Consider the following 27,671-nt stretch of genomic DNA (forward strand, 5'->3'; position numbering starts at 1 on the left):
AAAGAAAGAAAGAGGAAACCAGGAAAGGATTTTACAGCTAAAAGGCAGAGTATATAAAAGTAGTGAGGAGCAGAATGACTGAGTGAAAGAGCACTGGCTGCTGTTTCAGGGGACCCAGGTTCAATCCCCAGCACCCACATGACAATTCAAAACATCTAACTCTAGTCCCAGGGGATCTGATACCATCCTCTGGCCTCTATGGGCACTGTGCACATTGCCACAAGCACAGATACAACATCCATACACATAAAATTTTAATTAGGTGAGCTAAACAAAAGTTTATCATATTAATTCTCTATACTGTGTTTGGATTTGCCATAAGTTGAATGAGTTAAATCAATACCTGTTTGTTACCTCACCATTGCTGAGGGGCAGAAGCCAGGGCACAGATGAACTGAACCTTCTGTTCTCATCCCAGGCTGCAGTCAGGGTGGTACCAGTCATAGGAGTAAATACAATTAAAAAACCTTTCTCTCACCAACTTAACATTTTATTTATTTATTTTTTTAAATATTTAATTATTTATTAAGTATACAGTATTCTGTCTGCTTGTATGCCTGCAGGCCAGAAGAGGGCATCAGACTTTATTTCAGATGGTTGTGAGCCACCATGTCGTTGCTGGGAATTGAACTCGGGACCTTTGGAAGAGCAGGCAATGCTCTTAACCACTGAGCCATCTCTCCAGCCCCCCAACTTAACATTTTAAAACAATAAATAAAAGGTATGAAATGAAAGCAATGAGGGTGTTAAATTATCAGTGATAACTAGAGTATATTTTAGAATTTATACATACCTACACCCAAATTCTACTTTGTAAGATTCTGAGATGAGGGCGGGACCACTATCTATTCACAAACACACACACATACACACACACACATGCACGCGCGCACACATACACACACACAAACCATGCATAGCCCACCAACCCACAAATAGGTGATTCTGGATTCCAATGCCTGGTGGTGACAAATTCTCAGCATCAAGTCCCCCAAGTCTATGTGGAACCATAAGCTGTCATTGCCCCTAGGCACTGTAGGTGATAAAGGCCAGGCTAGCCTCAGCATGGACCTGGACTCTTCAGGCCCTCTCTGCAGTGTCTGTGGACTGTAAGCAAGCAGAGGCGTGGCCCTCAGAGCAGGACTTCTCCACGAGGCGGAAGGCCTCCAGGAACTCATTGATGTCGATGCGGCCATCCTTGTTGAAGTCGATGCTTCTGGCGAGGTCACAGATGTTGTCATCTGTGATGTCGATGTTCATGTGCGAGCTGAAGAGCTTCCACGTCTGTCTGAACTCATCCAGGGAGATGAATCCTTACAAGAGGGGAGAAGCCGGTGAGCCCATAGAGTTACGGGGCTAGTATCTATCGTCTGACTTGCTCGTGGGGAAACCAACTGCCCAGCTAGTAGGGAGATGCAGACCCCAAGGCTGAGGGTGAAGTATAAACTCCCAAGGGCACCACAGAAAAGCGCGGATCATGAGTGCTTTTCAGCGGGGAGCAGTTATGCTCTGGGGTGGGGGGTGGGGGGCATCCAGCAATGTTAGAGACATTTTACATTTGTAGCAAACGTGAGAGTAGTGTACTATGGGCGTCTAGTGGACAAAAGCCAGGGCTGCTGCTTAACACCACACAATGCACAAAATGAACCCCTCAAAATACATCATCCTGCCCCAAACGTCAGCCGTGGGTGTCTTACACTAACTCACCCTAGTCTTACACTTATTCATACTGTTTACAAAATGTGTGTAAGCAGGCACACTTGACATTGCTTCGTGGGATGTAGAGGTGTGAGCTTTACTTGAGCCCAAGACGTAGACTCCAGCCTGGATAGTGTTCTGAGACCTCACCTCAAAAATCAAAACAGCTCATAACATAACAAGAGCCCTTGGGCCCATGGGCAGTTCATTGGAGTTTATTTTCGGTTTGGTTTTTGGCAGTTGTAGAAGTTGAGCCCAGGCCAAGGCCTCTCAGATGGCTGACCAGGGCTCTACCGCCATGCTTCATCCCCAGCTCACGTCAGCTAAGCTTTTCTTGTTGTGGTTATTAGTGTAGTGACTCTGCTCACGACCATACACATGCATGCTCTTGTCCATGCGAGCCAGTCTGTATGTGGAGGTCAGAGGGCAACTTTCAGGAGTCATTTCTCTCCTCGCCTTCCGCTGTGGGTTCTGGGGATTCTCAGGCAAGTTCCTCTTTACCCACTGAGTCATCTCACTGGCCTGCAATTGATTCTTTTCTTTTTTTTTTAAACAAAGATTCCAAGGTCACCCGGTGAAGCCAGGAGTGGAGGTGAGCGCTGTGATCTGGGACAGCTAAAGAGGGTGAGGCAGGGAGACGGCTTGAGCCCGGGAGTTGACAGGCTAGAGAACGTGGGAGGAGTCCATCCCAAACAGATACTAATAAATCTCACCAAGACCACCTGCTGTAGAAAGTGTTTTTCCAGCATGGTTGCGGAGCACGGCTGGGGAGCACGGCTGGGGAGCACGGCTGGGGACAGCTCAGCAGCAGCAGTGACAGGACAATGGGTCATTTTACCTGAATGATCACTGTCGATGACCCTAAAAATCGTCTCCAAGTTGGATCGGTTTCTATAGAGTTTTTCCAGAAGACTCGACTGGATATTCTGTAAGAAAAATAAATAAATAAAACCACCTTATCTTTTTTTATCCTAACGTATAGTTAGGACACACAATGAACCCTGACAATTATACATTCTCAAAAAAGATTAAAGGTATTTTATTATTCCACCTCTCTGGAGTGAAGTAGGAATGTCATTCATGGTAAAAAATATATATATATATTCTAAAACTGACTGTGGCGGATGGTTGCCCATATTTGAGAATATAGTCATCCTTTTACATCCAGAGGTTCAGCATCCATGGTTTAACCATGGATGAAAATCGTGTCAGTGCTGAACATGTACAGACTTTTCCCATCATTATTCCCTCTACAATCCAGAGTCCCAGATTTTTACATACCATTTGCATTGCATTAGATATTATAAGTAACCTAGAGATTAAACCCTGCCGGAGGATGTGCACAGCCATGCTTTTCACACAGGAATTTGAGCATCCACAGCCCCCAGCATCCTCCTCATGCCAGATAACAAGGGATGAGCATATGCTACACATTACTGAATTGTGTTCTTTCAGGTAGGTGAATTTACAAAAAATGTGAATTATGTTGCAGCAAGAATGTTCTTTCAAAAGCACATAACAGAGAGTCTCACTTAATGGCATTACCAGTAACTATTTATTTATTAGTATTTTAGTACAGAGGAAGAGTCACAGACAGTGTTAGGAAAATGAGATTTAAAGTCAGTAGACTTGAGTCTGTTTTGCTATGGAGGTTGATCCAGGGCTTTGGACATGCTAATCACACGCTTTCCCACAAAGTACACCATGCCTGAGTCACTGCTGAGGAATTCTCTAACTCCAGGCTAATGTCTTAAGCTCTATGGGCAATGCATTCTAATAGCACAGGGTAACTCCTACCTCTAGGGTGCTGGGGGGATTAATTGAGGCAGCTATGTAAACCCCCAGAGCACACAGTCTGACACGTGGGAACATAACAAATAATTGCTTCTGTTTTCCCCAGTTGGGGCCCTAAACAGCTGTTTCAGAATTGAGGGGGTTCTGAGGCTACGGTGTGCTCCAGGTCACCCCGGTCACCCACTTACCTCTCGGCTCAGCTGTTCTTTGGCCAAGCTCTCCAACCAGGACTTGTACTCCAGCACATTATCCGCGGAACTATTCACCAGCTGTGGCCGGAGCATCCGCCATGGCAGGCCCAGGTGCAGCACAGACTCGACGGCAACTGCCCAGTCACTCAGGGTGACCGTGCCTGCGGGAACAGCCGGGCCTGTTGAGCTGCCGCCTAGAAACTCAGTTTCGTCCAGCAGGACGTGCATGCCATGTGTACATTTTTATCCTGACATTCTTGAACTATAGGTGGGCAGCATGAAGAATGGGCAGCACAGCCCCTTCTCTTGGTTAGAGTTGACTGGAAACAAGGCTTGCCAGATGCTATGCAAGGTGGCCGATTTGAATTTCAAATAGGCAAGAAGCATAAGTGTGTGTCAAATATGATATAAAATTCTGGTGTCTGTCTATAATTAAAACTTAATGATGCATTCTTTTTTTTTTTTTTTTTTTTTTTTTTTTTTTTTTTGGTTTTTCGAGACAGGGTTTCTCTGTGGTTTTGGAGCCTGTCCTGGAACTAGCTTTTGTAGACCAGGCTGGTCTCGAACTCATAGAGATCCGCCTGCCTCTGCTTCCCAAGTGCTGGGATTAAAGGCATGCGCCACCACCGCCCGGCCTAATGATGCATTCTTTTGTTTATTAAATTTGTTTATTAAAGATTATTGTAAATAATATCATAAAACATATGTGTATATGTATGTACATGTAAGTATTTGTATATGTATGTGTATATATATATGTATGTGTGTGTATTGAAGGGCTCTCTAACAGGTCCAAGCATGGCAAACATGGCTTTGGCAGGCCTTGTTTTTTCCCATTCCCTCTTCCTTGCTAAACCGTAGATACCACCAAGGTCTATTCCCTTATTTGGCTACTTCCTCCTCCTGAGACTGACTACCAAGGTCCAGCCATAAAAGTATTGAAGTGTAACAGCAAAGCCTCCTTTTGGCTCACCTAATTAACATGCCCAATTTAAAACCAAACACGTCATCCTAACGAGGGCTTTCCTCTTTCCCCCTTCATAAACTGCCGTTTGCCTATGGCCACATCTGTCTCCCTCTACCCCGAGTCAGTCCTCTGTCCTTCCAGGACAAACATCCTGTCCCCTTCTTCTCCTTAGCAGCATGGTCACGCTCCAGCCTGCCGAGACTCCCTACGTGTGTTTCTTGTCCTTACCGCTCTCATCCACGTCGTGCTTCTGAAATTCGACAAGCAGGTCCGAGGAATGAGCAAATAAGTTCTGCCGCAAGGCTCTCAGGGCTGACTCCTCCACCCTGCTGATCCTGGAGCCCGGAGAGAAGGGGTCGTGAAAAGCTGAGCCTAAGATAAGTCCTCTCTTTCTCAGTACCTCGGGCTCCCAAGAGCTCAACTTTGGAGGGAAGTGTTCCATCTCTTATTTCTCCCTCTACTAGCCAGGTGGGTGATGGTGGCATGTGCCTTTAATTCCAGCACTTGGGAGGCAGAGGCAGGCGGATCTCTGTGATCTGTGAGTTCGAGGCCAACCTGGTGTACAAGAGCTAGTTCCAAAGCTACAGAGAAATCCTGCTTGAAAAACCAAAACCAAAACACCAGATTGCCCTGCTGTCAAGTATTCTAAGCAGACTATGACTCCATCCATAAAAAGGTATAAAAGGCCATGGGCCTCACAGGGTGAAAGTGGACTTTAAATAAGAAAATTCATAGTGAGCATTTCGTAGAAAGCCTAGCATCATCCTAAATCATCATGTTTTCTTATTATTTAGCAGAAAATGAAAATGATATTTACATAAAAACACAAAAATCACTAATTCAAGTTTCTTAAAATTATTTTTTGATGAAAAAAAGAGTGTTGAAATCAAGCTTTGTCCATGCTAAGCATGTATTATAGTTATAAACTACGGCCCTAACCCAATTTTCTCATTTTTATTGGGTCAACAAAATAATTATGGGCATAGCACTTGGCCCAAAATAGATAACTGATAAATATTTATAATTGTAGGGACAAGATATAGAAAACAAATGTACTTAATTTGTGATATCAAAGAGTCAACCATTCTATAAATTACGATCAGCTAACCTTTCTTTTCAAGTGATAACTATTTTTTAAAGCATTTTTGTTATGTTTGATAAAACTATTCATTGACCAGGTATAGTGTTACATGCCTACAATCCCAGCACTCTGGAGGCAGACAGAAGGTTCTGGAGTTCAAGGTTAGTCTTGGCTACATAGCAAGTTCAAAGCTAGCCTGGAATACATGAGGCATTCTTGCAAAGAAAAAAAAAACAAAAATAAAAAGAAATAGAGTTTTGTTTTTGTTAGGGAGATGTTCATTGCAATTTAAGCTGTTTAACTAGCAACCCATATGCAGGTTCCAGTAACCTTTGGAGGGAGCTATCTGAAATTTGGTCCAAATTGCCTGGGTGTATGAGCCCACAAGATACGTCTAGAATACACCAGAACCTAACAGATCTATAGACTCTAAAAAGAACAGGTTAGTGCAGTCGCTTGAATGATGTCCTGGCAAACAGTAGTCACTGACACTTAGGCAGGGACCTGGGGCAGCAATGCTTAGACAGCCTTCTGTCTGGATGAGGTTCTCTTTATCACCTGGAACTCTGCATGTATTGTGCGTGTATACATGTGTATGTGCATGTGCGTGTGTGTGTGTAATTGCCACAGCACGCACATGCTGATCAGAGAATAACTTTCAAGAGTTAGTTCTCCTTTTATCACGTGAATCCCAGGCACAGACATCAGGTTGTCTGGCTTGGTTGTAGGTGCCTTTACCCACCAAGACGTCTGGCCAGCTTGCCTGCATAGACTCGCCAGTCCTTCACACCCTCTGAAGTGGGTAGCACCATCATGACTTGATGCCATGGCCTTGCCAGATGAAACCCAGGCTGGCTATGTCGTCCCGTAGGACATGAATTTAAACAGTAAACGAACTCAGGCGCTTTTGAGAAAGGCAAGCAAAAGTTGACAGTCTTGAGGCCTTGGGACAGTCCCTTTATTGAGTTCTAACTTAACCACTGTGTTCTAGGTGGCTGATGCTGTTGATAGTGACTTCTGGGGAAGTTAGGCTAAGTAATTTATAATAAGTAATTAGTAACTTAATTTAATGCACTCAGTGTTTACCATGAGAGGAATTCTATTTGCTCTTCTTATTAAAGCTCACTCATCACAGAGTCCCCCACAGTGACTCTGTAGTGATAACAGCTAAATCCAAGAAGATTGCAGTCTTCCGGTGCTGGGTCCACTCCCCGGGAGCAGCTGAGTAGCCAGCCCTGTGGGAAGCTCAGGTGGCTGGGTTTTTTTTTTTTTTTAATAAAGCTCCAAGGATGATATGGATTCACGAGAGGGTTCATTCTCTATGGGAAATTTACATTTTATGTCACGTTTCTTTCTGAAAAAGGTTGGACTCAAAGTCAATGTTAAATCTTTAATATTTTAAATCTCCACCCACTTGATTTATGCTAACTTTGTCCATTTTGATTTTTAATTTAGTTTGATTGAATAATTAAAGAAGACTGTTCAGACTAAAGCTGGACCTCTCAGCAAGCTCTTGTTTACCCCGAAGCCCTCTTCCCTGTGGGAGGCAATATTGAACAGTCATTAAACCCAGGAACGCTACAATCTGATGCCAGGGTGCAGACTGCCAGCCCCACTGCAGGCTGGCTGAGCTAAGTTCTGTTTCCTGGTGGATTCATCTAGCAAAACGAAATGGATCAAATGAAAACATGTCACAAACTCAGTGGGAGATGCTATATGTAAATTCTTGTAACTCTCCACATACATTAAATTCTCCACTAGAGTCGGAACTCCAATCATCTCAACAGATACCAGTCAGATCCTAGCCCAGGCTTCCTTCCCGGAAAGGCTCACGGTTAGCAGACCTGTGCTCTGGAATCTTATTTGCCAAGTCCCACGGGTGTGTTACCCCTTAGAGTAACACAAACCGTTCCCGAGTAGCAGGAAATAGAATAGCATTGACAGGACTTAGTGGCCTGACACCTGGAGGCCTGATACCTGGATCTTATCCAGAGGCGCCTGTATCAGTGATGGGAGGCTGAAGAGAAGAGAGGGTGTGGAGGAGAAGCAGGCTGCTCTAGTTTGCTAGGACACGTTCTCCAAAGGTTCATGTGTCGGGGACTTGAACCGCAGTGTGGTGATGGAACTTTTGTAGGGTGGGGCTGAGAACAAGGTCCTTAGGTTATCACACACACACACGCATTCACCCAAGAGAATAAGGCAGCTCTTGTGGGACTTTTGACTGAGTTCTGTGAGAAAACTACTAAAATAGATGAAACCTAAGTCCCCTCCCTTGCCTGCTTCCCATCTCAAGTTGTGACCTTTCCCTGAGTCCTTACCCCTGATGAGATGCCACCTGCACTCAGGTCCTCTCCAAAGGACGCTGAGAGGCTGCCCAATCTTACTCCTCCAGCCTTCAAAACTGTAAGCTAAATAAGTTCATCTTCTGATGCCTCAGATGTTTCATTATATCAGAAAACAGAATTAGGCAGCTGTGGTAGTGCCTGCCTGGGAGGTGGAGGCAGAAGGAATGGAAAGTGTAGGTCATCCTTGTCTACGTGTGAGGTTGAGGCCAGCCTGGGCTACAGGAGACCCTGTCTCAAAGAAGGCAAAAAGAAATAAAAAGAAAGAAAGGAAGGAAGGGAGGGAGGGAGGGAGGGAGGGAGGGAGGGAGGGAAGGAAGGAAGGAAGGAAGGAAGGAAGGAAGGAAGAAAGAAAGAAAGAAAGAAAGAAAGAAAGAAAGAAAGAAAGAAAGAAAGAAAAACCAGTTCTAAGCTAAAGAATCCCAGGACTCAGAAGACAGAGGCCAGTGACTCTCCATGAGTTCAAGGCCATGCTGGTACACACAGCAAGTTCCTGGCCAGTTAAGGCTACACAGTGAGACCCCATCTCAAAAAGAAAAAGAAACCGAGCAACAAAATAAAAAACAACAACAAAGAGACAACAACAAAGAGAACAAGACAGGAACTCTGGTACAATGTCTATTCTAGACTTCAATAGGAATGTATCACAACACTAAAATTCCTTTTCTTCTTTTTGCTCTTCTTTTTTTTTTTTTTTTTTTGGAGACAGGGTTTCCTTGTGTAATAGCCCTGGCTGTCCTGAAACTCATTCTGTAAACCAGGCTGGCCTCAAATTCACAAAGATCCATCTGCCTCTGCCTCCTGAGTGCTGGGATTAAAGGTGTGTGTCACCACTGCTCAGAAAAATTCTTTCTGATAACCACTTATTGAAAATCTTGCCTTTGCCTCATGGTTAGCCTGTGTGTCGTCTTGTTAGCTTGATACTGCACGATATGTGGAGTCAGGGCTGGTCCCAGTTTGACATAGGCACCTCTGTTACTGCCAACCTCATAGTAGTTGGAGGCAGAAAAGACGGTCAACACCTGAATCAAAACAGAAGCGTCATGGCATGTATGCACACCGAAGAACCTTCATCCTCAACCCCATTGACCAAACCACGTCGGGGCTGCTTCCCACACTCATCTACAGACCTACCTCCCTCTTTCCCTCCCTCCTTCCTTCCCTCCCTCCCTTTCTCCTTTCTGCCTTTCCTTCCCTCATCTTCCTCCTCCTCCTTCTACACACCTCTCTGTCCTCAATGCTGTTAGAGAATTGTGACTTAAGTTGTAGACACTCAAACTGATTGGAGATCCATAACATGATTTCACTTTTCTATCCCAAGTAAAATTAGCAGAAGTTGCTTTAAACAAAGGGGTAATATACTTTATTTGGCTAAGCTTGGAAGCGGGCTGGGACTTAATAACCGAGGCAGTCATGTGTAGAAGGCAAATTAGTTCTAAAGTTAGTGAGCTGCCCCAGTGCAGGATTTCCTTCATTCCTTTTTTATAATTTTGAGTGTGTATGACCCTGCATGAGTTTATGTGCTCTCTGAATCTATGTGTGTGTGTGTATGTGTGTGTGTGCAGTGCCCACAGAGGCCAGAAGTCAGCGACAGATTTCTCAGGATTGGAGTCTCAGGTGGTTGTGAGTTCTACACGGATGCTAGTAACAGACCTCAGGTCTCCTGCAAGAGCAATAAGCATTCTGAGCTGACCATCTCTCTGGTTCCCAGAGTAGCGTTTCTATGGGTTTTGTACCTGTGGTGCTTTGAAAGAAAATGGCCCCCAAAGGAAATGGTACTATTAGGAGGTGTAGTCTTCTCATTGGAGGAAGTGTGTCCCTGGAGGCCGACTTAGCGGTCTCGTATGTGCTCAAGCCACACCCAGTGAGACAGTCACCTTCCTGCTGGCTGCATATCAACATGCTCCTTCTCCAGCACCATGTCTGCCTGCATGCTGCCTTGCTATGCCATGTTGATAATGGACTAAACCTCTGAACTGTAAGCAAGCCACCTCAAATGTTTTCCTTTATAAGAGTCGCCGTGGTCACAGTGTCTCTTCACAGCAGCAGAACCCTAGCTAAGACAGTCGTACCTCAGAGATACCCTGTGAGACTTTCCCCTGTTGACATGTACATTTTATCCTGGGGGATGCTGAGCGTACTGTCTCTCCCTTAAGATTTACAGTGAGCATTGGAAAGAAAGGTTCTTGGAGCCTTGCAACAAGGAAACATGATAACCACGTAGCCAAATGTTTCTTCTATTAATTAACTGTGAATCCATTGTTCTCCACAGAAAGAGGACCCTGGCAACACAGAGTCCTACATTATTGCATTTGGAGATAGCTAAATACACAAGAACCGGAATGTCTGCCTGGACAGTGCCAAAATCCAGTGCCTTGAAGGGATGTTTGAGGGAATTGATCACAAACCACGTGACTTAGAAGTAAAGAGGTGTCTGGGGAAACGCTGGCCTCCTATGTTCATCAATCAAAAAGGCCCTTATCTGTCCCTTGCTTTCAGGCTTTTGGGAAGCAGTAGTTACAAACAAACCTAAAATGTTAAAAGCTGGGTGTGGTGATGCTTTTAATCCCAGGAAGACTCAGGAAGCAGAGGCAGGCAAATCTCTGCGAGGTTGAAGCCTGCCTGGTCTACATAGTGAGTTCCGGGATAGCCAGGGCTATGTAGAGAGACCCTGTCTCAAAAACAAAACAAAACAAAAAAGTCGTAAAAGTCCAAGGTAAGATTGTAAACCCTGAGATGATGGCTCTGATGGGAGAGTGCTTGCCGCGTGGAACACGGGGACCTGAGTGTGACTCTCCAGCATCCACACAAAAAGCTGGGCTAGTGGTACCCATCTGTAATCTCAGTGTGGGGGAGGTAGAGACAGGCAGACCCCTGGAGTTTACTGGCCAGCCAGGCTAGATGAATTGGTAAGTTCTAGAATCAGTGAGTGACCTGCCTCAACAAATATGGTGGAGAGCACTGAAGAAGATACCCAATGCAATGTTAACTTCATGTTTCCATGTGCACATAAGCACGCACATGCATGCGCGCATACACACACACACACACACAGTACCCAGTTGCCTTGGGCAAGTAGGTAACAAAACCTAGCTCAGCTCACCTTGCGGTTGTGGCAGAATTCATAGCCTTCAGGTTTGCATTCATGTGAGCGAATCAAGAACTGCAGCTTGTACTTCTCCAGCAACTTTTCTGTCACATCAGGCCCGAAGTAACAGCCTCCTCCTCGGACAGTGTTGGCCTTGCAGCCCTCCTGAGCCATGGGATCACTCCACAGAATATCCACCACCTGGGAAGATCAAGGTACACAACCACTCAGTCACTCAGGAAAAACAGAAGGAAGGTGGAGGAAGATCAAGGTACACAACCACTCAGTCACTCAGGAAAAACAGAAGGAAGGTGGAGGAAGATCAAGGTACACAACCACTCAGTCATTCACAGGAGAAGAAGAAGGTAGAGGAAGCCGGTGAGGAGGAGGAAGCAGAGGAGGGAGGAAAGAAGGGAAAAATAAGATGGAAATGAATCCATTTCTATGCAATCGATATCAGACACATTTATTTTGAAGTTTTATTTGTCCAAGGAGACCAGAGAGGGTGTTGGGTTCCCTGGGACTGGAGTTACAAGTGGTTTTGAGATTTCCTATGGATGCCGGGAATCAAACCCAGGGTCCTCTGGATGAGTGACCCACGGTGCTCTTACTCTTGGCCACTGAACCATCTCTCCAGCCCCATGTTTATATTTTGGATGCTAAGGCTGCATTTAAAAAGATTTGTCTCATCTTTTTCTTGTTTGCTTGGGTTGTTTATTTGCTTGTTTGTTTTGAGACAGGGTCTTGCTAAGCAGCCATGGCTGTCCTTGAACTCACCATGACCCTCTTACCTCAGCTTCCAAGTGTTTGAGATCTCTTGCTTGTTCATTTGTTTTTGTTTGCTTGTTTTGAGACGTAGTCTTGTGTAGCCCAGGCTGGCTGAGATCTCCTGCGTCCACTTCCCGAGAATAGAGATCACAGGCATGCAGCTTAGAAATGTTTTATTTCATAAGTGGATGTACAGTCATACATGGCTATTGGTTGGCAAGCACAGATCCATTTTCTTGGATATAAATCTTATATAAAATGTCAACGTGTAGAAGAGGTTGCATTGGTTGGGGAGCAGCTGTGGATAAGGGCTGATACTCTCAGAGCCCACATCCCAGGCCCATCCACCCTGGCTCCAAAGCGAAGGCAGAACTAGAAATGGCAGGACAGTCTTCCCTGTGGCGTTCAGGGGCCCTAGCCGTGGTCCTGGAGAAGCTCAACCACCATTTTGCTTTTTTGAAGCAACTTAAGGATTCTGACAGAAGGCTGCAGAAGACCTGAGATGTGTTTCCAGCAGTTCCACCGTCTTGCTCACACTCAGGAGAGTATCCATTGCTGGTCTGACACAACACAGACGCAGGGACTGCAGATTTGGTGGGATGGTAATAATACTGCCAGAATGTACTTTGCACGAAAAATGCGTTTGAAATATTTGCACACTATTGGGTCATGTGTCACGAAAGGAGAGGCCTTCATTTTAAATTCAAGTGTACATTGGTGTTGAAGCCCAGATCAAGAACTTGGGGAGAATGTGACTTCTGTTCTTCATCCTCCTTTGTCCAGCCGGGGCAATTTCTGCTCGTTTTAGCTCTCAAAGGAGTCTCGATTCTTCTTTGTTGGATGGACTCTATGAAACTGCCATTTTTGCAGATGACAAATGACAGCACCATAAAGTTTTCATAGATCTATAACTGCCCCAAACCACCAACATCACCTCCAACCTGGTTACGGTGTGCTGACAGTTTTATGTCCCTTGACACAAGCCGGAGTTATCTGAGACAAGGGGAACATGACTAAGAAAATGCCTCAGTACGCCTGGCCTATGGGCCAGTCTGTGGGGTACTGTCTTGATTGATAATCCTTACATCAGGCCCATCCCACAGGGAGGTCATCACCCCTGGGCTGGTGGTCCTGGGGTACCTAAGGAAACAGCCGGAGCATTCCAGGGTCAGTAAGCAGCACTCCTCCGTGGCCCCTTCATCAGCTCCTGATGCCAAGTCCCTATCTGTCTGAGCTCTTTCCCTGAATTTCCTCCATGGTGGGCCATGATGTGGAGGTAGAAGCACAATCAACCCTTTCCTCCCAGGTTACTTTTGGTCATGGTGTTTAATTACAGCTATAGAAACCGTAACAAAATAGGAGCCAGGTATGGTCACATGTGCCTTTAATTCCAGCACTTGGGAGGCAGAGGCAGGTGTGCCTGCCTGGCATGTGGTGAGTTCCAAAACAGCCAGGGCTACACAGAGAAACCCACATCTCAAAATACAAAGCCAAACCAGAACAACAATACCTAACCAAGACAGCAGGCCAGCCATTTCGGGGCCTCCCTGATGTGGTCTTGCCCCTGCAAATGTCTCTTCCAGTTAGCCTGAGTCAACTATTTCGGCAAATGATGGGCCATACTGTTCAGGGCCACCGCCATATCTGCCCCATTTGCTTTCCTCTGTCCTGAGAGAATGATTGTGTTTGGGATAGCAATGTGCCCAGCTATAAACACTTTCCCAGACACCCTTGCAGGTAGGGCGTAGCGGCCAAATGACAGAGTTCCAGAGAGCTGGGGAAGCCCATACTTTGCTGACAACAGGGGCCAGAAGCTGCTGGCTAGTTATCTAAGTTTTGCACTATAGTAGCCAGCTTCTTGCATAAAATCAGCATGGAAAAGAATCCACTGAGTTGATCTAACCTGCATCCCCAGTTGATGCCAAGTCCTGAAACAGATAATTGTGGGCGACAGTCCCTTGCAGCCTCTCCCCGCTCATTACAAACTTAACATGAGTTATTAGACAAAACTAATCCTCTTCCTGATAGAAAGTGGGTGTTAGTTTCCTCTGGGGCAGCAGCCTGCTTCTGCTACGTCATCAGCGGTCGCCAGGAGCCTTTCCACCATCAGCTATGCGACGTGGGCACCCTTTAAAAGTGTCCGCCAGGCACAGCTCGCTCTCTTACCTCTTTCCTCTTGTTTCTCCTGCTTTTCTTCCTCTTGTTTCTTCCTTCTTCCCCATCCCCCCCATCTGCCTGCCTCTCTTGTCCCCACTCCGACGTGGCCTTTCACTCTTCCCCTCTCATAATAAACCTCCTGTGTTAACTTTGTTGTGTGTGGCGTGTTTGTTTAGTGGCATACCATGGCAGCCCCTCCATCCCCCCACTTGGCCCCACTTCTTCGTATTTTTATTCTTTCAGAGGGCCCTTGGGCAACCTCTGCATTTTTACAGGAGTTCTGATCTGTTGATTCCTAGATGGCAGGCATATCCTCAGAAGCAGCAGCTAGCCACACTTACCTGCTTCCACTCCTCCGGAGTGGGCTCCGGTGTCTGTCCCGCATCCGCATCACAGCGGGTGTCTGGGGCCAAGGGCGAGGGCTCCCCCTTCTCTCTGATCCCTGGGAAGCCGGCTTCCTGCTGGCACCGCTCCAGCTCCAGGTCCACCGAGCGCCGCACTTGCCGGGATTGCTCCTTGTGGCTCAGCGAGCTGCAGGGAATGCTGCAGGAGCGGCAGGTTTTGTAGGTCTTAGAGCCAGAGCCCGGGTGAAAAGGCGACGTGGGCAGAGAGCGGCTTTGCGGAAGAAACCATGGAGTAGGTCTCTGTCCAGAGCTTGTCTGGTTGGCTTTTCTCCTCTGCTCCTCCCGATTCTCACTTTCCCTTCTCGTTTTGCACCTCATAGTAGAAACAATCTAAACGTGTCCATAAACAAACAAACAAGCAAACAAATAAATAAACACACAGAGAGTTGTAAGAATGAAACGCTGTCTTTTCAGACTATGGTTCCAGCATACAGGTCAGTCAAACCTTGGAGACCACCAACCATGCTTCTCTCTGCAGTTTCCTGGGCCGAGACAAGCACAGATCTTGAGATCAACTGATCTTGAGAACTTAGGACAGCAATTCCGTAGCGCCACCACATTCAAACACGTGTTGGCACGCCTATATCTTTTGTTGTTGTTGTTGTATTTCATGGTTAAAGAACTCATATTTAACATATTTTCGCAAAAACACATAGTAACATTTTGTATCTCCAAGGCAAAATTGTATACAACGTGAGTCACCGTATGTGTAAGCGCATCCTCGCTGTGTACACAGTCTGCCCATCAGTCGTGTAGCCTAGGTTTTCTGGCGAACAGTCGCAGCATTATCATGCTGTTTTTAAGGAATTATTCTTTTTGCTTAATGATACCCGAGAATGGAACAGTAGTGGGACCAGGGCATAAAACATGGACGAGCAGATCATGCCTCTGACACAGGGTACACAGAGAAAAACAAACCATCTATTCTGTGCGGGGTTTGGCGCCATCTGCTGGAAGTCCTGGATTGCCTCGATTGATAGGCTGATGTTAGAATCGAGAAAAGCAGACTCTTGCTAGACAGGCAACTGGAAATGCTGTGACCCTACACGCTGCATAAGGGACAAGGGAGGGAAAGGGGAAACCCTTTTCAGCTTGAGCCGTCACCGACTCAGTCATCGTGATGCTGGGACCGAGTTGAAAATAAATAGAACACTGTTCTCGAGAAAGACAGAGGTCTGGCACAGAACTGCCGGTCAATGAATACAAAGACCAACCATCACTGGGGCCGAGGGCCACCGGGAAGGCTGAGGAGGCTAAGAACTCTGAGCACATGTGCAGATTCACCTCCCTCCCTTCCCCGCGCAAATGGACGCAGGAACCGATGTAAAAACAAAACGAAACAAAACAAACAAAAAACCTAGGATGGACTGGCTTAGGACAAGAACAAATAAAGGTCCTGGAGAGGGCCAGCGAGACGACTGTGCTGGGAAGAGACCACACTGTGTAGAGGCAAGGAGGCTGTAAGGACTTTGGACAGGAGCTGCCCGACCCTTTCCTAACAGCTGGGAGAGAGACGGGTTGAGATCCCCCAGTTCCTAGTCAATCTGCCCCACTGCAGACTCAAACAAAAGCTGTGACCCCCACCCCCCAACACACACCCCACGTCACCTCGCAGGGGACTTTAAGGATTCCATTACCTGCTCCTAGTTAGAATGTCTCTAACTTCGACTCTAAGGGAGACTTCGGGTTCCAGTGTATTGAGGCTTCCTGGTGAGGTGTACTCTGCCCAATTCACGTAAGCCAACCCATGTTCTCACCAGCTCTGTGGGAGCATCCTTTACAGACAGCCAAGAAAACTGAGACGCAGAGATACCAAGACTCCTCCTGCTCCGGACCCAGTAGCCTGACTGGATCCGCCCCCGGCCCCGCCCCCGCCGCTCCATACCCCGCAGTACTCCCCACAGGCAGCTGTGCCAGCCCTGCCAAGAGCCTTGCCAGCTAAATGTTAAGAAATTAGCATGTGCTGAGCCATGAAAATAAACTGCTCCTTCGACTCTTTCCAAAGTCCCTCCCACTTCAGTGCGTTCAGCGTTCCATAGGGTTCTCCCCATGAGATAACTGGCTCTCCCGTGGCTTGCTGTCTCTGTCTCCAGATGGAAACATAGCTGAACAGAAGGTATGAGCTCAAAGTTTGTGAAATATCAAGCTTAAAAAAAATCAGGTGCCAGGCAACATGTAGATTTAACAAGGGAAAAAAAATGAAGAACTGGCTTTAGGTCCTAGGGCCCTACACTCTCAGGAATGTAAGTGAGGGCGGGGGCAGGAAGGTGGAGAAGGAAGGAGATGGGTGGGAGGGCCAGCTAAGATTAAATATGGGGGCTGGAGAGATGGAGTAACACCTGCTGTTCTTACAGGGGTCTCAACTTCAATTCCCAGCACCCACATGGTGGTTCACTGACATCGGAAGCTCCTGCTTTAGGGGACCCGATGCCCTCACTGGACCCCTGCAGGCACACTCATGGTGCACATATATACATGCAGGCAAAGCACACAAACAGATAAGAAATTTTGCTTAAACCTTATTTTAAAAATTAAGTGTGGGGGCTGGAGATGATTCAGATATGAATCATTTGGGAACTAGAGGCTCTTCAGGTGATGGCATTAAGGGACAGGTAATTAGAATTATCTAAATCAAGAATGACAAACACACAGCATTGGTCTCCCCTCTTATGTGACCATGACAGACATTGCTAATGGATTATCACACACTTGCTCCCTGAGCAGCTGTGAACCCTCAGTCCTCTCTCCACATTCTCACCATGTCTAATGTCACCATGCAAGGCGACATTAATTTTCCCTTACCAATGTGACCAGACAGAGGTGGGATTTCTATCGGCTCATGAAAACAGTACCTTGTGCCTGTTTAGTTTAGCCAGAAGGTCCAAGTCTGTCCTGTCTGAGACCCCGCCATGAAGAACAAGGACTTTCTCATCAACCAGTGTGGCCAGTGGAAGCCAGCAGAAGACGTCTTGAAGCATCTTTAGGATTTTCTTCCCGTGTATCTGCGAAACCGACAAGATGTTCAGCTTTGCGAATCTCAGCCTGAGGCAGGGGAAGGGTGACTTGGGAAGGGGCACACCTTGTATTTCTGCATCACTTCCTTGGTGAAGCCGTATCTGGACACAAAGCACACATGGAGATACATTTAGTGACAGAGGCCATGGCGTGATCACACCTTACAAAAGTGCTTACTCTATTTTTGTGCCCTTAGAATATGTTTAAAAATAGAGAGAGCTAGGAGTCAGCATCAAGAAGTTTGCAATTTTGCCATTATTTCTGGGTAGAGAAATTATGAAATATTTAAATTCTATTCTTTTTGTTTATCTAGATTTAATAGTTTCTCTGTGTGAATCTTTATTGTTTTCAAGATAAAAATATTTATACATTAGAAATATATTCTTATTCCAATAGTAAAATAGCATGAAAACTAAAGAAAAATTTTAAAATATTGTATGCTGTGTGTTCTTTCAGAAATTAGAAAACTTTTTTTTTTTCTGGTAATTGAACCCAGAGCCTTGGGCATGCTAGGCAAGAGCGCCATCGCTGGCTACAGCCATAGCCCTAGGAAAACCATGTTTAAAGTCATCTGTAGTAAGGGACTCTAGAGAAGTAACTTTTACAACTGAAAGCAAGCACCCGACAGCCAGCGCGTCTGGGCCTGTACCGTAAGTTCACGAGGTGATCCTCATGGTTTCCTCGGTTAAGATGGAACTCCTTGGGATAAACCAACATGAAGGCAAATAGGACCATCAGGACCTCTACTGAGTCCTTGCCTCGGTCCACGAAGTCACCATTGAACACATACGCCCTCTCTGGCGACGGTAGACCGTTCTTCCAAACCAAGAAGAGGCCATGGGGGAGGGGAAAAAAAGCAGGGGGAAGAGAATTTTAGGTTAAAGGCAGCAGGCCTCTGGCTGCTAGGTCAGAAATAGTCAGTCCTGTGATCTGCGGGTTCCTCCACAGGGAAACGCCAGCGAAGAGGGAAATGTTCCCCATCGTGCTTTATTTCCTTCCCAAAGAGGCTGAGGACAGGGTGCCCATCAGAACCGACACTTTATACAGAGACACAGTGTTGCCTTGCGGTGTGGACCAAAGGATGCTGGCTTGTGACATGGAAGTCACTTTTAAGCTCCAAGTACATAACAACAATAACGATAAAAGTCATAATGACTGCCATGGACTCATAAGGATTAAATAAAATAATTCCAGGCTGAGCATGCTAGCACACCCCTGGAATCCCAGAACTTGGAAGGGAGAGGCAGGAAGGATCAGGAGTTCAGGGCTAGTCTGGGCTACATAGTGAGTTGGAAGGAGGGCAGCCTGGTCTACATGAGACCTTTTTTTTTTTTTTTTTTTTTTTTAAAGAGTCAGGCAGTGGTGGCAGCACGTGCCTTTAATCTCAGCCCATGGAAGACAGAGACAAGCGGATCTCTGTGAGTTCGAGGACAGCCTGGTCTACAAAGTAAGATCCAGGACAACCAGAACTGTTACACAGAGACACCTTATCTTGAAAAAAAAAAAAAATATATATATATATATGTACTTTTTTTCTTATGCTTTATTTTTATTATATATAATGATTTGGAAATACGCACATACAAAGTAATATTGTACTAATAAAATATTGAATATGCACTTTGTTATATATTCTACTTACAGCTAAAACGGATATAAAAACAAACTTTGGTTGCTTTCATAGTAATCTTCTTTATTTGGAAAAATAGGAAATCAATTGCTTAATAATGGTTCCAACTGCCTATCAATATACCATTGGGTTTGCCTAAATTTTACAAAAATAAACCAGAACCGAAAGCAAAGCTGACTTTTAGGGCATGTGTTGTACAGACACATAAATCATTTAAAATAATATTTTAAAAATCCAAGCAATTGGGGCCGAAGAGATGGCTCGGCAGTTAAAAGCTCTGGCTGCTCTTCCAGACAGCCCAGGTTTGGTTCCCCACACCCACACGGAAGCTCACAACCATCCTTTCAAGAGGTCTAGCGCCCTCTTCTGGTGTCCATAGGCACTGCATGCATGTCGTACGCTGAAATAGGTGCAGACAAAATAAAAATACATACAAAATAAAAATAAATCTTTTTTAAAAACCAGACTATGACTAATTGTTTGTGGAATGGAAGGCATATTTGATCTTTTAATTTAAGCCTCACAGCAAGAAAGTAACTAAATTTGAATGTTCATACCTTATGAAATATAAATATTAAGTCATCCAATTGGCCATGCAGATCTCCTAAAAAAGAAAAAAAAATATTCATTCATAGTGACCCTTCTTTAGCGAGAAAACTACTGCGCCTGGAAAACCCCAAGCAAGTGAAGGAACCAACAGTTACTGATCTAGGGACAATGGCTTGCTTTTCACCTTGATATGGAAAAGCTGAAAATGCTTTTTTTTTCTTTTTTCTTTTTCATGATTCTCGCAAACTGTAACTAATCCGTGCTGTTGCTGAAATGGAGATGGGGAAGAATGATACAGGGTTGTAAGGGGTGAGAGACTTTCCTTAGAAGCTGCTGCTCACTTTGGGGCCAGCGTTGGGAGATTGTTCAAGAGAAGTTACCAAATCCAGACATCAAAAGAAATCTCCTGTTCACATGTAGAAACAATGATTCTTAACGTTCAGATGCTTGCAGAGTGGGCAGGACACATCGACTGGACCAGTTCGCAACCCCTTGTGTGTATCTCTCTCAGCTGGAGCGTGGGCTTCTCTCTGCGTGGATGCTACCAGCGAATGGTGAAGATTGGCTGCTAGGGCTCTCCGTGGGAGAGACGTGTGTACGAATGGGAATCGTAAGCCTTGAAACTGGCTCAAGTACAAAAAAATAATACATCTGCTCATACAAAAGGCCAGGTGGGGTTTCTTCGTTTGTTCTTTGCTGTTGGTTGGCTGGTTGTTGCCATGATTTTGTTCTCAGGATAGAATGTGAGCTTGGGGTCACTACGAATGGTTTCTTCTCTGAGCCACGTCTCCTTTAAGAAAGTGTGGAACGTATGTGTAAATGGTGAGCTGACACACTATTCACATGCCATCATGTTCCTGCTGGCTCAGCTCCTTCTCCAGACTCCTCGCTACGGCAGTGTTTTCTGGATTGTGTCTAGCCAGGGAAGGTGGCACCCACAGGCACTTACCGCACACTGTGATCTCCTCGCTGTAACAGGTTGAGACCCGGTTGATGTTCGGCAGCTGGGCCAGGTGCTTCCGGGTCTCGTACAGAAGATTGAGGACGTAGCGAGCATGGAGCTGCTACTGGGAGGAAGGAAAGCGACAGAACAGAACAACACTGGCGGTCCCACTTTTGCTGGAGAATGCCCAGCCAACCCCGGACCCCAAAAGGAACCCTGTAAACTATGGATCCTCTTCACTCAACTGTTTTCATTTCTTCTCTCTCATTTCTCCCTTTTGTAAACATAGAGCCACCCCCTCTTTCCGTCTAGTCTATAAAACTCTTCTTTGCCCATAGGGAGCAGTGCATGTCTGTAGTAGCAAAGCAGGAATTAGTGCACACACTGGTAGCATAGGTGGATCCTGCCATTACTTAGAAGAAGTTTCCCGACCCCTATACTGCTTTCTTTCATCTTGGCAAAGAATGGGAGGACCGTGAACTACGGGCCTCTCAGAACAGAGCCACTTCTCACCCCACTGGCCATGGGGGTTTCAAAGCAAGACAGTGTTTGGCTTGGACCACTGTCTACCGCAGGTCTCCCTGCTTCAGCCCTCATCCTGCACGCTAGTCTCACCTCAGCAAGAGCTGTGGCTTCATAATTACGTCAGAGAGGTTCTCACTATGAACTGTCTCCCTGACTGCTGGAACTCACTCTCTAGACCCAGCGAGCCTGGAACTCACAAAGATCAGCCAGCCTCTGTCTCCCAAATTCTGAGATTAAAGGTGTGAGGCATGGGGCCCCGCTATTTTAAAGAGCAAACTGGAGCTTCTGCCACTGCGTCTCTTACTTAGTCCCTGCATTTCTCCTTGGTAACCACAGTGGCCTTCCCGAGGTCTCTGAACAGTCCACGAAGGTCCCTGAACAGACCACAGGGCCTTGGCACTTGCTCCCCTGTCTAGAATACTCCATTCTCAGATAGCTCAGGTGTATCCCTCACCACCCTGAACCTTTGCAGGACATCTCGTCCCAGACTCTGTAAAACTGCCGCCTTTCCTGCTCCCTCTTCCTTAGCTCTCATTGCTTTCTGTATTGACTCATTGGTGTATTGCTTGTCTACCTACACCACTAGTGTGTCAGCCTGACGAGGGCCGCTGCATCCCCAGCGCTCAGCTCAGCGGGAGCATCCCAGCATCCCTCGCCATTCTGCCTGCGGGCCAAATGAACAAGGCAAAGGTTTCGATCTTAAGAGACTGGCTCCTGGACCAGGGCAGCCTGGCTACACTTCCGGCCCTGGTTTGGTCGGCCCTTACTCAGGAATGCAAGTCGGGAGGCACCCACATTCCCACTTAGGCTTACTTGTCTCAGTCTGAAAGCTTCCACCAGGGTGGTGGCATGGTCAGGAAGAAGGGGGAAGGAGAGGCGTGGCCCTGTGTAGCTGTCGGGCACCTCTATGGATTTGTAGTCTGTCTCCACATCCTGGGTGAATCTCTCCTCAGTGAACATGCGGTTCAGGAAGTCCCCTAGTCCAGACACAGAGGGCAAAGGCAGGCCAGCTCAGGAATAGACCAAGTGGGATTTATTGTTAATGCAATGGGACCCTGCCAGGGCACTGGCTCCAGCCCAGGATATGACAGGGAAAGAAACAGGAGATGAGGAAGGGCCCAGGAGAGAGGTTCTATTTCTGGGACAGTACAATCATTAGTTGATATCTAGCTTCATTTACTTTTAAAAAATCACCATAAACAGGCGATAGAGGTAGGATGGCTCAGCAGTTAGGAGTGCTTGCTCCTAACTGTTGCTCTTCCAGAAGTCCTGAGTTAGATTCCTAGCACTCTGGCTTCTCACAAGGACCTTTAACTCCAGATCCAGGGGGATCTTGTGCCCTCTGCTGGCCTCCTTGGGCACCTGCACTCACATGTGCATACACACATCTACACATGCTTTAAAATAAATCTTTCTTTTAACAATTAAAATATGGGTCAGAGAAAACCCAGAAATGCAGAAGTCAGGAAGGAGGTCAGAGCAGAGCCAAGAAGGAAAAGATTCTGGGCCATTCGCCTCCTTCAGTAGGCACAGCAGGGTCTAAGACAATTCCCAGCACTGCAGCTTCCTCCAGCTGCCAACCTCTGGAAGCCCAGGCCGAGGCTTTCCCTGCCGGACTGCGGGGGACCATGAATGGCAGACCAGAAAGGCTGTGGAGTCAACTCTCCCTACATTCTTCTCTCCAGGAGGTCTTCATCCAGGGACACCCAGGCTGACACAGCCCCAGGGTCCTGGTGTCTGGAGGCTCAGTTTTCATTATTTCCCAGTCCTCCTGAGTTGTTGGTGGTTCTCCCATTACTGCATCTCTCTCCACTCCCTCCATCCCAGTCCACCCCCTCCTGTCCCCACCTCCAGGGATTCCTGCCACTTAGTAAACCAGCTCCTGGCGCTTAAACTCTGGCCTCCACGTGTGCTTCCAGGAGAACCCAGGCTAAAGGTTTACTCTGTCCTTCATTTGCCAACCGGCTCACTCAGTCCTGGGCTCTCACCGGATTCCCGGTCCCAGTTACCCTCTGTGTAACCCCGTCCACACTGACAGAAGACCAGTCACATGGCAGCTCCCGTACTCACTCTCGTGGTGGCTGCTGGGTGCGAAGTGATCCACAAGGTAGCTAAAGAAATCATGGAGCTGTGGAAAAAACAGACAAGGTTAGCTTTAAAAACGAGGGAAACAGGATCCAGGAGTGGTTCGGATCGGCTGAACCTTCCTTCAAGCACCAGGCCTGCTGCCCGGGCTGGCAGGCAGTCTCCCATCCCCCCGGCATACCTTGACCTGGTCTTGCTGTCCAGCATACTCTATAGACTGGAAGATGTTCCAGGTACAACGCCGCCTCATCTCCAAACGGGCCATGTAGCGCCGGTACCACCTCTGGATCAGGGCCGCTGCCTTGAAGGCTACAACACAGACAAAGACACAGGCCTGTGAGCAGGAACTCCCAGAGATGGAGCAGGAAGCAGGGGAGGAAGGTGTGCAGACCCTGTCCCACCGTAAAGGCGGGGAGAAGATGGTGGGGGACAACTCTAAGCGGAAATGCCAGAAGGAAGCATCATCTTACTGTTGGTCACAGAGGTTGGTCCTCCGTGCCCATCCCAGCATCCCTCCAAATCCCTGCCATGACTGATGGTGCTAATACCACTGACAGTCTATTGGATTTTCACTTCTTGAAAGTTTTACCGCACCTTGACCCCTTTCTGAATGGAGACATTTGCAGTTCCTGGTGGATGCCGGAAACCAGGAATATAATGACGCTATCTATGCTCTTTTTTTTTCCCTTGATGGTTAAGTCAAGAAAAGTCATCTTTTCACCTAAAGAAACACCTTCCTGCTTCTCTTTGGCCTATCAGAGTAACTGCATCTGTAGGCTAGTGCCGCGGGTCCATTGCTAAACAGGTGATTACTTGACAAGAACCTCTTGGGGCTGAGAGTTGGCTCAGCAGTTAAGAGCATCGGCCACTCTTGCAGAGAAGCCAGGTTCTGTTCCCAGCACTATGTGACTGCTCATAACTGTCTGTATTTCCAGTTCCAGGGCATCTGACGCCCTCTTCTGGCTCTGAAGGCACCAAACATATGTGTTGTAGAATATTATTTGAACTAGGCAAAGGCGTGTTACATTTGTTTAATGATGTAAGGATGTGCTACACTTGTTTGTGTTGCGTTTGTTTGGTTATGAAAAGCTGTGTTGTATTTGCATGTGCCTTGCCTGCCCAAGGCACCTGATTGGTCTAATAAAGAGCTGAATGGCCAATAGCGAGGCAGAACGAAGGATAGGTGGGGCTGGCAGAGAGAATATGAGCAGAAAAAGGAGAGGAAAAGGGATTGAGGGAGGAAAAATAGGGACACACCCAGGGCAAGAAGCCAGGCAACTGCCAACCAGACTTGAGAAGCAGTGAAAGTAAGATACACAGAAGGAAAGAAAGGTAAAAGGCTCCTGCGGCAAGAGATAAGAGAAACTGGCTGAAAGAGGTGGTCAGAAACGACCCTAAGCTAGGTTGAGCATTTATAACCAATAAGTTGCCGTGTCATGATTTGGGAGCTGGTTAGTGGCCCAACAGAAAAAGCCTGCTATGCATATACCTTTACAATACATACGTGTAAGCAAAATGTGCATACACATAAGATATAAGTAAATAATTTACTAAAAAAAAAAGAAGAAGCTGGATGGTAGTGCATGCATTTAATCCCAGCATTCAGGGGGCAGGCAGGCAGATCTCTGTAAGTTTGAGGCCAGCCTGGTCTACAGAGATAGTCCCGGACAGGCTCCAAAGCTACAGAGAAACCCTGTCTCGAAAAACCGACAAGAGGGGGGTGGGAGAGAGAAAGAGGGAGAGAGAGAATTGCTGTATATGTGTAGAAGAGTTGGGGTCTGAAGATTCTGGGAAGGAAGGCAAGGATTTTACACACTTGAAGAATGTGTGTGTGAGCGCATGTGTGTGCGCGTGTGATATTTCCACACTGTGGCAATAGGCTGAATATCCAGAGGCTGACTTCCTCTAAACTGCCCTGCCAAGCTTTATGGCCTTGGCAAACCATCTTACATCTCAGCATCTTCATCTAGACAAGTAATTAGACTCCGTGAAGAGTGGATACTCTCGATGTCACATAACAAGTTGTGAGTGTTTCCTCCATTCCAGTCCTTCATATGTTACTGTCCTGGCTAGTTTTACCTCAACTTGACACAAGGCAGAGTCATCAGAGAGGAGGGAGCCTCAGCTGAGAAAACGCCTCTACAAGAGCAGGCTGCAGGCAAGCCTGTAGGACATTTTCTTAATTAGTGATCGATGACAAGGATCTGGCCCATTGTGGATGGGGCCATCCCTGTGCTGGGGGTCCTGGGTTTTACAAGAAAGCAGGCTGAGCAAGCCAGTAAGCAGCATTCCTTCATGACTTCTGCATCGGCTCCTGCCTCGAGGTTCCTGCCCTGCTTGAGTTCCTGTCCTGACTTCCTTTGATGATAAATCGTGATGTGGAAGCATAAATTGAAGAAACCCTTCCTCCCCAAGTTCTTTGAGCACGGTGTTTCATCACAGCAATAGTAACCCTGACTAAGACAGTTAACATTCTCAGTTTAAGAAATACTTTGTGGGGGTGTGGTAGCATAGGCTTTTAATCCTAGCACTTCGGAGGCAGAGGCAGGCAGATCTCTGTAAGTTCCAGGACAGCCAGCCAGACCCACAACATAGTGATACCCTGTCAATAATAATAATAATAATAATAATAATAATAATAATAATAATAAAGTTTCTGTTAGGTATTTGGTCACATCTATGCAAAAGTACCTAATAGAGATGACATTAGTCTCTCTAAAAATTCATTTCTTGCTACCTTCTCTTCAAGCCTTTCTTCACAGAAGCCAGGGATGTTTTGAAGAGGTAAAAATATTGTCATAGAATTTCTTATTTTGAATTCTTGGGTCCTTTATGCCTTTGGAATAAAGTTTAGAGTCCTACAGAAGGCTGGACATGGTGGTACATGCCCCCAATACCAGCCCTTGGGAGGCAGAGGCAGGAGAATGGTGGCCAGTTTTTGACCAGCATGGTCCGTAGCAGGTTGCAGGCAGCCAGAGCTACGCAGAGTCCTAATAAACAGAAATCTGCAGGATTCGGACTGGCCTGGCTTTTGCAGACCTCAACAGCTCCTCTTCAGTTCTCCACCTCTTTTAGGTTAGCCGGTCCTGTTCCGTGAATTAGCATCAGTTTTTTCCTCCCCACTGACCCTGGTGCGGTGCACCCTCTCTCTTCTGTCCTGAGGAGTTCCGCCCCACACAGCAGGGGTTCGGGCACAGCCGCTAGCCCTGAAGGAGGGGAGCGAGCGTACCTTTCTCAGCATTCTGAAAAGCGAAGTGGTGCTGGCTGGAGGAGCTGCTTCCCATGGCTGAGGTACAGAGCTCCCGCGGGACACAGCCGTTCTGGGGAAGGAACGAAGCGGCGTTGTCAGAGGGAGAGTCACACAAAGCCTCAGTTCACACGGAACAAACTGTCCCGTGAGAACACCCCCTCCTCTCTAGGCTCTGCACGCAGGCGTTTGTTTATCCCTGCTTTTGTCGTCCCTCGCCCTCCGGTTTACACTCTCTACTGTCTTTTCCTCCAGGATCCAGAAGCGTGCTGGTAGCTTTCAAGGTTTCGAAGATGCTTTTCACACTCTCTGCCATCTTTAAGCTCTTACAAACCCTTGCTCCCTTCTCACCCACAAGAACAAATGGCACGTTTCCTTCTTAGATTCTGTTTTGTTCTTTGAGACAGGTTTGCTCTGTGTAGCCCTGGAACTCACTATGTAGACCAGGCTGGCCTCAAACTCACAGAGATCCCCCCTGCCTCTACCTCCTGAGTGCTGGAATTAAAGGTATGTGCCACCACTGCCCGGCGATACTATTATTTTATGGCATTGGGATTAAACTCGGGGCCTGGAATATGCTAGACACATGTTCTACCACTGAACTATATCCACAGCCTCCCCCTTTTGTTCTTTCAAGACAGGGTTTCTCTGTAGCTTTGGGTCACAGCCCTTTTTTACTTGTCTTGTTTGTTTTGTTTTGAGACAGGATCTCATGTATTCCAGGCTAACCTCAAACTTACTGTGTAACTGAGGATAACCTTGAACTTCTGTCTGTGTGGTCTTTGCTGTGTGAGTGCTAGGTAACAGGCATGCAGCATGCGCCAACGATGCCTGTTTATGTGATTCCGGGCCTCATGCATGCTGGTTTGGCTCTCTGCCAACTGAGCTACATCCTAACTCCCCTTTTTACATTCATTTTGGGATATTAAATATTCCAGGCTGGACTCAAATTTGTGCCCCTCTTGTTTCAGTCTCCCGAATCGCTGGGATTACAGGTCTGTACCACCCATGCCTGACCTCTTAGATGCTCTTAACACTACCATTTTTATCCTCATTGATCAAAATATTACCCAATGATTAAACCACAGAGTAGAAGAGGAGAGGTTTGGGATTCGAATTCATACGCAAGCGTGCACAGCCCCAGGCGCACACACACATGCATACACACACCCAGGCACACACATACA

At 46.7% G+C, this 27,671-nt stretch overlaps 1 protein-coding gene across 1 annotated transcript; it reads right to left on the reverse strand.

Moving 5' to 3' along the window:
- Positions 1-540: 540 nt before the first annotated feature.
- On the reverse strand, positions 541-26,521 carry Ppef2 (protein phosphatase with EF-hand domain 2). Its single transcript, XM_057772337.1, has 16 exons — positions 26,467-26,521; positions 23,419-23,546; positions 23,223-23,280; positions 21,966-22,129; positions 20,634-20,748; positions 19,693-19,739; positions 18,155-18,321; positions 17,570-17,606; positions 17,343-17,492; positions 14,428-14,820; positions 11,177-11,362; positions 8,953-9,095; positions 4,879-4,985; positions 3,681-3,844; positions 2,537-2,624; positions 541-1,313 (listed from the first exon to the last, which is right to left on the reverse strand). Exons 1-16 carry the CDS (start codon positions 26,519-26,521, stop codon positions 1,081-1,083), a joined length of 2,235 nt encoding a protein of 744 aa, XP_057628320.1. The 3' UTR covers positions 541-1,080.
- Between the last annotated feature and the right edge of the window lie 1,150 nt (positions 26,522-27,671).

The sequence above is a fragment of the Chionomys nivalis genome, chromosome 6, assembly GCF_950005125.1.
Source record: "Chionomys nivalis chromosome 6, mChiNiv1.1, whole genome shotgun sequence".
Classification (NCBI taxonomy): Eukaryota; Metazoa; Chordata; class Mammalia; order Rodentia; family Cricetidae; genus Chionomys; species Chionomys nivalis.